Here is a 9019-nt window from a genome sequence, read left to right as displayed (position 1 = left end):
TGCCTCAGCTACACAAAATGGGTGGTGCCAGCAATGGTAGTGCCCACCTTATAACTTTTAGCTGAGTGGTTAGAGCATTTTCCTGGAATGTGGGAGATTCAAATTCAATTCCCCCCTCTGTGCCTGAGGGGGAGAAAGGATTTGAACAGGGGTCTCCCACCTCTGAGTGCTTCAACCACTGATCTATCCAATATTCTGATGAGAGATTTCCTCACCTGCTGAAGCTGTTATATTGTGGATAAATAATGAAAAAGTGATGGGAAAGGGGGGACTGGACCTGAGGTCCCACATGGCTGCCATAACCACCAGGCCATAGAATCATTCCCTCTCTAGCCCAAACATAAAACTGGCAGTATCAGAACAGACACTGTCTGATTTCTCTCACTGACTCTGCCACAAACTCCACTCTCCAAGCATTCCAAAACATGACCAGAAACACCATTCCACTGTAACATAATTGTTCTTTACTCAAGTTGGATTGTATGATTGGGGGGAAGTAACAGCAACAGAAGAGTTTGTATACCAAGTAGTGAAGGCTTCAGGGACATCTGTTCTTAGCTGCAGTGGTGGAAGGTCTGCCAGCAGAGAAGGGGTCAGGTTCATGGCTGGTGAAGCCCAGCTGATTGGCGGGGCAATACTGATGTCTCAGTATGCAAATTGTGGGACATATCTACAACAGCCTAAATGGCTACTAACTTCTACCAACAACATAACTTTTCCCATTCAAAAAACTAGGAAACTGAATGGCAAAAGATCCCTATGTTAATGCAAAGTTAAAGTTGCTTGGGGGTATGTCATCACCTTTCAGAATACTGAATTGAGCAAAACTCAAACTTCTAAAAACCAGGACATTCACAGTTAAGGTTGCCCAAGCAATCTTAACTCTGCCCTCTTTCAGCAATGCCCCCATACATCCCATAAACAAATATACCATTATTCTGTCAACCCCCCAGTTGCTGAAATGTACAAGCTCTTCACCTCCTTTTACAATCCATTCACTCTCACCCACAGGATCTAACTAACACTATTAAAGAACAAAAAGGGAGGGGGAAAGTTGCCCACGCTACCATACTTCAGGTTTTCAATTCCAACTTTAAAGATTTTTAAAATACATCTGCCTGCAATCTTCATTATTCAGCAATCTAGTAGCTAAAATGCATGTGTTTCTGTTAAAGTTATTTAATCAATTGAATGTGTATTGTGGTGGATATTTAATGTCTTAGTACAGAACTTACTAATTTCATACCAAGATACTAATATAGTGTTAAGCTATTTTTATTAAGTTAATATTTACTTTACATAATACAGGAATTGTGCTGCATGCTACTATAATTTATAAGGTATACAGGTGAAGCTAAATTAATCAAGACATCTTTAGTGTACACAGGGTTTTTTAAAAAGGGCAGATACACAGATCTGAACATGTTTTACATCTTCTGTATCATCACCTGAAATTTACCTGCAAAGAAAAGCAGAATCAAGTTACAAAATATCAGTATTATCTGTAAATCCTTCCAACGGCAGCAGCTTCTCATACTTGCTTTGTTCAAAAGAGCTAGCAGGAGACAGTGCAGTCCTCTTTTTCACCTTAAAAAAAAAAATCTAGCTATTCTATTACATTTGTTAAACCCAGTTAAAAGTATTTTTACAAGTTTGTCTATGTTCAAAGTTGCATCGGTTTCATTTTAAATCTGTTAAAAACAGAAACAATTTAAACTAGTGCAAAGCCCTGTGGGAACACACTTACTTAGATTAGGTTGTTGGCAGTGAAGCCTATTATGTCACCCCTTCTAGTGGTTTCATGTAAATATTGAAGAGGAGTGGAGACTGAATAGTTAACTATATATAACATGTTCATTTTGCAGGCTATAATCCAAGTTGTACTAAAACAGGTTCTCAAATGGGGCGTCGGGACCCCTCAGGGGGTCGCGAGGTTATTACATGGGGAGGGGGGGTTGCGAGCTGTCAGCCTCCACCCAAACCCTGCTTTGCGTCCAGCATTTATAATGGTGTTAAATATATAAAAATGTGTTTTTAATTTCTAAGGGGGGTCACACTCAGAGGCTTGCTATGTGAAAGGGGTCACCAGTAAAAAAAGTTTGAGAACCACTAAAAAGTTAAATCCCATGGCACCTGGAATTCTACAAAAGTAGCAGTCATTTTCCAAAAGTAGAAGATACTCAAACAGCAATTCTCAACCGCATTTGGTTGGAATCTTCCCCTTCCTTCCCCTACTGCCACACCCTGGCATGATTGCTGCTTCTCATTTTCCCGTCTTTCTTTTCTATGAATTTTTCTTGGTTTTGCTTTTCATTTTATAATTATGTTTTTTCTCTGTGCTAAACTTCTCTGCTCTTTCAATAGAACAACTTTCAATAATACTCAAAATAAGCTATTTCCTGACATCCACACTTAGTACAGCTTTAAATTCTAGTCCCAAATTGAACACTTGAACAGTGATGAAGTAGATAAGGAAACCTATTCAATGATTTTACAACAGTTGTCTAATCTGAGATGTACTCACATGCAGGCATTGCTGAAACTTCAGCTGTCACAATACTCTTGATTCCCAGATTTGATAAGCCACCTCTGATTAGTCCACAGGTGAATGCCAGATACTAAACATAAAATTATATTTTATTTTATGTCAGCATCATCGAAAATGAAGTTTACAATAAAAGTATACTAGCATTGTATCACAATCTAACTACAAATGCATAAAAACAGCCTATGTGGTAGTTCTGGTTTTGTTTCAACATTTGAGGACATGCCAATGTTTTGCAAGACATTTGGCCAGAGGGTATATAAACTTAATACCAGAATACTCAGGGAGTGATTTTAAACTTGAGACACCTGCTGTTAAATCAGAGCTCAGCTTATCCTTAGAAAATGGGTAAATGTTATGAATTTAAAGATATCTCCAAATATTTTTACAGAAAAATGTATAAAATAGAAAACAGTATCTCAAGCAGACTAGACAGAAAGAGGCAAATCTCCCAAGACTCTATCCAGTATTATAAATATCCATAGTCATGTCTTCTGTTAAGAGATCAAAAGCTATCATCTAAGAGATATTTATAGTATATTATAATTTAATTGAGCACTCCATTTCTGACATCCACTCTGACCAAAACCACTTCAGAGCAGCAGTCTTTGCTGAGGCACTGATGTAACTTATCTAATCTATTATGTTAGCTACAGTATTTAAATTAATAAAACTCAGAGCTATTTATAAAAATCTGATGGAAGATATTTCTTATAAAAATGTAATATCATTGAAAGTTTGTTTTGAGCATCACTTTAGTATAATCTCACCATCTCTTGGGAATTAGGAGAAAAGGAATGGAAGAGAAAGACAGGAAGGTTCCTGATAATACCTGCTTTCTACTAAAGGGAAATAAAAAAGTTTTGTGAGGCTAATGGTCACTCCCATTGCAGTATTCCCCATAGAGCAAGGTGTGTTGTTTGTTGATGTTCCACTCACAGGCAGAGCAGAAGAGACCCCCATGCAGCCCTTGCTCTGTCAGACAAGCCACTCAAACTTGACACTGCTAGGCTTCAAAATGACCATGATTATTTCCTGACCCACCAGTCACATTCACTGTACCTAAATACAATAGAAAACATTACTGATATCTAGTTTAACACTTACACAGAAAATGCTCCAAACGCATTTTTGTACCTTTTCTATCCACACAACTCCAGTCATAAGAATTTTTACAATTGAATCAAGATAATACAGATCTAAAACTGCTAATTTTCCAGGCTACAGCTGAAGAATACCTTAGGTGCATATTCTAAATACTGTTTTCCTGTAGACATCTGAGTCAAGAGACGAAATTTGTTGTCCTGAAGGACATAGATACCCTATAGGAAAAGAAATTTTTCCTTTAGTAGGATATTTAGCAACATATTGTAATCAACCTTTTTGGAGAGAATCAGTTAATCTTTTTGTAAGAGATATTTACAAATACAGTGAAATGTTTCCAGATTGAAACAGAAAACTGAATTTACACTATATATAAAGAATAAAGAGTGGAAAGTTGAAACTGAATTGTTTCTTTAAGTTTTATAAAATAAAATTTAAAAACAGGAACCATAGAAAAGATACTTCAAAATACAAGCTTATACAAAACCACAATATTGCATTAATACATATTATCAACTTGCTGATAAGAAGTGTATAATGTTTTCTTAAGATAATTTCTTTGTATTTAGAACCCTGTAATGACTTTATGTACCCAGGTTCGCAAAGCACATTCATTGTTGTGGTATCTGCATACCTAACTTAGTTTTGGCACAAATCTTTCAAGGGTTAAAGTTGTGAAGCTGAGATGTGCCTGATGACTTACATGTAATTGGGAGAAGTCTTTCCAGTGCTGAAGAATAATTTTAACAGCAGCTCTGATGTATTAAATTTTGTTTGTTGTTAATATGTTCATTTTAATACTTAAGAAACTGTAAATTTTTTCTCCACTACTTTCCCCCCAAAATAATTTAATTATGAAAAATCATTGGAGAGGATATGGACATGAGTACTCCCTGATATGAACAGCATAAAAGCAGATTCTAATAATCCATCTCTGCACATATTAAAAAGGTGCCCACATAACTTTATGTAACAGGAAGTACAAAAACAGCACAGGCTGATCTAAGCATGCAATGAAAATGTCTCCAAGCTTAATTTCTGGCTGTAAGAGGTAAGGATGATTCTGTCAATTTATAACCTAACATTACTTGAAATGAATTTAAAGGTATATATAAAACTGACAATGTTTAAGGCTCTGCTATTACAGATCTCAAATATTTTTGGAATATAATAACTATTAGAACAAAGAACAAATTATTAAATTTGAGTATGCAGTTTCTAATTCGCAAGCATTCCTTGTTAAATTGTATTGGTGATAAAATACCCATTGGAAGTTAAATACTTTACAGAGTTTACCTTTTGCAGCCATTTCTCCCCCATACAAGTGTCCCATCCACAATTTTATCATGAGAATTGTGCCATATCATGGATTATTGGAAAGAAAAAACAGGGATTTGAGGCTCTAACAATGAAAGCAGCCATTTATATGATTCTGCTATAGCTTTGAGAACTGGCTAGCTCCACAGAGGAAGGGACATGAATACAGTGTCATATCAGTGGGATGCCAATTTGCAGTGAAAGTTTGTCAATTGTTTCATACAAAATGTGTTTAGCAGGGTGGAAGTATTTCAAATGGCAACATTCTAAAGCATACAATAATGACTTCAAAGTAAAAATGGTTCAAGGAACTCATTCTAGAGAAATATTATGCAGGCAGTTTGAGATAAAATGTATGACAAAGTGAAATTGTTTTCTATTAAATGATTCATCAGGTATGTAAAAATGTGTTGTAAAACAACAAAACTCAACCACAATTGCCATCTCCATTTCTGGACTGTGTACTTGCATTGGGGTCTGTTGGTGCAGCAGTACTACAAAAATGTTTGGGGGACTGCAGGCATTTAGGCTCAGATCCTCAAAGGTATTTAAGCAGCTATTGATTTTAACAGAAGTTAGAAGCCTAAATTCCTTTGATGATCTGCGCATTAATCTTGTAAAATGGCAAAAGACTATAACACCACTCCAATATTTATTATAGTCAAGTCTGCATCGAAAGTTGTATCTAAAACAATTCTTTTTAACTAAGGACAGCTACTTTTTAAAATAAGACCATATAAAGAAAAAGGTTATCCCTGATGGAAAATGTGTATGATTAATCTCAGACCAGGACAAACTAAAGCAATATTATTATTCCTTCAAAATAATAACATGTTTATAACAAGCTCCACAAATTAACTCTTATGCTACAGTATTAATACCTGATGATTGGTCCTTAGATTATCAATTTGCTTTTTGAATACTGTAGTCCAAAAATCTTTGCAGATGAACTTCATAATATCTAACTCATCCTTGAATCTGGCAGTGTCTTTGGTAAATCTAAGAGCAGAGCAGAAATGGTTAGGTTGATTTTGTTCAAGTAAATGCAGGTGTACAGTGACTTTCTCAATTGACCATATGTCAAGTAAATGACACCAAAAAAAAGCTATATGCAACATTGGTTGAGATTTAAGTATAGAACACAGTCAGAACATTCAAATATAGACTCCCTTGACTACTGTCACTCATGTATGCATAGTATTGTGTGTTGCTTTTATGTTATCTTAATACCTACGCATGAAGTGGCAAAATTATGGTGGGACCAATATCTTTGAATTTACTAACTTTAATCCTGGGGCATGAATGGCTGACAGGGATGCAGGAAGGATTCAAAGCACTGCGTCCTCGCTCCTCCGCCCACCTCCCAGCGCTTGCCGACGCCAAACAGCTGTAGCAAGCTTCCGGAGGGAAGGGGGAGGAGCGGGAACATGGCGCGCTCAGGGGAGGAGGCGGAGCGGGGATTTGGGGAAGGAGTCAGACTAGGGGCAGGGAGGGGGCGGAGTTGGGGCAGGGACTTTGGGTAAGGGGTTGGAATGGGGATGGGGGGCAGGGCAGGGGTGGAGTCAGGGCGGGGCTAGGGGGAGAGGAGGGTCGAGCACCCACCGGCACCAGTAGAAGTCGGCGCCTGTGGGTTCCCCTCAGCAAACACACTCCTGCCTGGACTTCAGGGAAGGAGGTGGATCTCCTTGGTCTGTGGGGAGAGGAGGCTGTGGGAGAATTCAGAGGGAATCACTGAATCAAAACATTAATGCAGAATCCTGCTCTCCCTGGCACTAGGACCACAGCGGCAGGCAGGCAGGGTGGGCTGCTGCTATTGGGGGGTGGGGGAAGAGACTTGTGTTGTGTTGAGCCAGGGAGTGAGGCAGGGGCTGATGTCAGGGTGTCCTCTTCCCCTTGTCGGTATACTGGTCTCCGCTGAGCTGCGGGATAAGGGGACACTAGCTGTCTGTGCACCACCAGCTTCTACCTCAGGATTGGTTGCTTCCGGCTGCTGTCTGAACTTAAATAGACAGCATGCCAACACACTCATTCTCCCCCAACACACACACACTCTTCCCCAACACACACTCTGTCTCTCTCTCACATCCACACTCCCCCAACACATACTCTGTCTCTCGCTCTCATACACACACTCCCCCACCCCACACACACACACATATATACACTTCTGTGAGTTTCTTGTGTTAGTGTTTAGCAAGGTCAGTTACTTTTCGGGCACACACAATTAGACGGTTCATAGAAAGGTGCAAACAAACAATGCCAGGTTCAGCACACTACAGCAACACATATTACTGTGGATCAATGTTAATATGCTCCTTCAAGGCATCCCCCAGCCAAATAGCCCCCATTTGGGCTCCTCTTATAGCCTTGTGTTCAGAACACACAGCACAATACTGAACAGCAGTGCAGGATCCATGCTTTCTGACAGAAATGGCTAGGTTGCAGGTTACCAGGGCAGTTGAAAAGCTGTTAGCAATCTAGTAGGATGCCCACGGAACAATGGGATTGAGAAACTTTCATTATGTGACGCTGTACCTGCCCCCATGAGGCATTGCAAACCCTTCCCAAAACACCCTGCAGCCCGTTGCACAGTGGAATAGCTTCCCACAGTGCTTTACTCTCTATATCGATGCAAGAGCTGCTATTGTGGATGCGCTCAACTGACACAAGGAGTGTAGTGTGGACATGCCACAGCAGTTTAATTACAGCAATGGCTGTATGTTGGCGTAACTTGCGTCGACAAAACTCTGTAGTGTAGACAAGGCCTAAAAGGCACAATTCATGAGGAAAAAGGACATTAGTGTAACTATGTAATCTGTTTGCCTCAGTCTTTACCACACAGTTATCTCCCCCGCATCTTATCTTCAGGTAATAAATATGAAACATAAGAGAATGAGGTATCAAAAGAGAAGGTGCTAGAACAAGTGACAATTAAAGAACTATAAATCACCTGTACTAGATTGCATTCATCCAAGAATTATGGATGATTTTAAAGTGAAGTGGATGGACTGCTAACAAAAGTATTCAATCACCAATTAAAGTCAGCTACTCTACCAAAGGTCTGAAGGTGAGCTGATGTTGTATCTCTCTTAAAAAAGCACTAGAAGTGATGCTATAAAGTACAGTCCTGTAAACTGTACTTCAATACCAAAAATTCATGGAGGGCTCCAGTCCACATGGTATTCCCGGGGAAAGAGTTTGGGGTGGGGGCAGCAAAGTGAGACACAGGGGGTGGGAGCAAGGCTATAGGATGACATTTTTTAAAACTCACTATTCTTACCTTTCGATTAATCCTTGTCCTACTCTAAACCCCATATTTTCCAGTTTAGTGATGCATCGTCCGTTTTCCTAGAAGATACAAAAGTTACTTTTCATATTCTGTTAACGCCAGTCTTGTAGCACGGGTGTATAGGGAAAATAAGAACACACCCATCCCTAATGGCTTCAAGCTATAGATATGCTATTTTAGCTCGTGCTCCTCCCCTGCAAACACATGCTAATAGTAAGATCTGGCCAGCCGGCTCTCCTGATAGATTTTACAGAAGAATCAGATATTTTGAGTTCAGGAAATAAACGTGTTCGTGTCTTTCTTTCTCTAGCTTCGGCCAGGACAGCGCCAGGCTGGGCTTTGCCCCACGGTGCTCCTGGCACCCAGAGATCCTGACGGGAGCAGGGTTTGCTCCGGGCACAGGCATCGTGCCAAGCAGGAGCTTAGGGACCAGCTGGATAAGGAACCCCCGGGAGATCGCCCCCAGGCGAATGCGTGCGTGTGCTCGGCAATAGAGGGTCTCCCCCCCGGTAGTCCCCGCCTCACCCCTTCGCCGTGCTCCGCGGCCCGGTACAGTCCAGACACCATCTCGTTGTGCAGCAGCAGGAACAGCGTCTCGTCAGCCATCTCCGGCCTGGTCATGCCGGTGGATACAGGACAGGGCCCGGCCTCGCGCTGCCTCCCCTCTCCGGCTCCCCTCTCCGGCTCCTTCCTTCCCACACCGGACCCCGGCCGCACCGGGAAGCAGCGCGGCCTCACTGTCAAGGCAACGGGCTGCTTCCGGG

The 9019-nt window shown here is 40.6% G+C and overlaps 1 protein-coding gene across 2 annotated transcripts; it reads right to left on the bottom strand.

Moving 5' to 3' along the window:
• Positions 1-1259: 1259 nt before the first annotated feature.
• Positions 1260-8876, bottom strand: TRAPPC6B (trafficking protein particle complex subunit 6B). 2 transcript variants are annotated; one of them, XM_065403868.1, is made up of 6 exons: positions 8781-8876; positions 8247-8314; positions 5848-5965; positions 3784-3867; positions 2525-2618; positions 1260-1459 (listed from the first exon to the last, which is right to left on the bottom strand). In XM_065403868.1, exons 1-6 carry the CDS (start codon positions 8874-8876, stop codon positions 1428-1430), a joined length of 492 nt encoding a protein of 163 aa, XP_065259940.1. In that variant the 3' UTR covers positions 1260-1427. The 2 variants fall into 2 exon arrangements, with proteins under 2 accessions (XP_065259940.1, XP_065259939.1); XM_065403867.1 differs by having other exon boundaries at positions 1260-1448; positions 8781-8861.
• Positions 8877-9019: the final 143 nt, after the last annotated feature.

Source organism: Emys orbicularis, chromosome 4 (assembly GCF_028017835.1).
Source record: "Emys orbicularis isolate rEmyOrb1 chromosome 4, rEmyOrb1.hap1, whole genome shotgun sequence".
NCBI classification, from domain to species: Eukaryota; Metazoa; Chordata; order Testudines; family Emydidae; genus Emys; species Emys orbicularis.
Note: the sequence above shows the minus strand (reverse complement) of the source record. Positions and strands in the feature narration are given on the sequence as shown.

Bases quoted from the DNA above. Each gene is read 5' to 3' on its own strand.
- TRAPPC6B (XM_065403867.1), bottom strand. From the start codon at position 8,861: ATGGCTGACGAGACGCTGTTCCTGCTGCTGCACAACGAGATGGTGTCT. The intron at 8,315-8,780 runs GTGAGGCGGGGA...TGTATCTTCTAG, and splicing joins CCGCGGAGCACGGCGAAGGG to GAAAACGGACGATGCATCAC. The intron at 3,868-5,847 runs GTATTAATACTG...CTTTTCCTATAG, and splicing joins ATCTAAGGACCAATCATCAG to GGTATCTATGTCCTTCAGGA.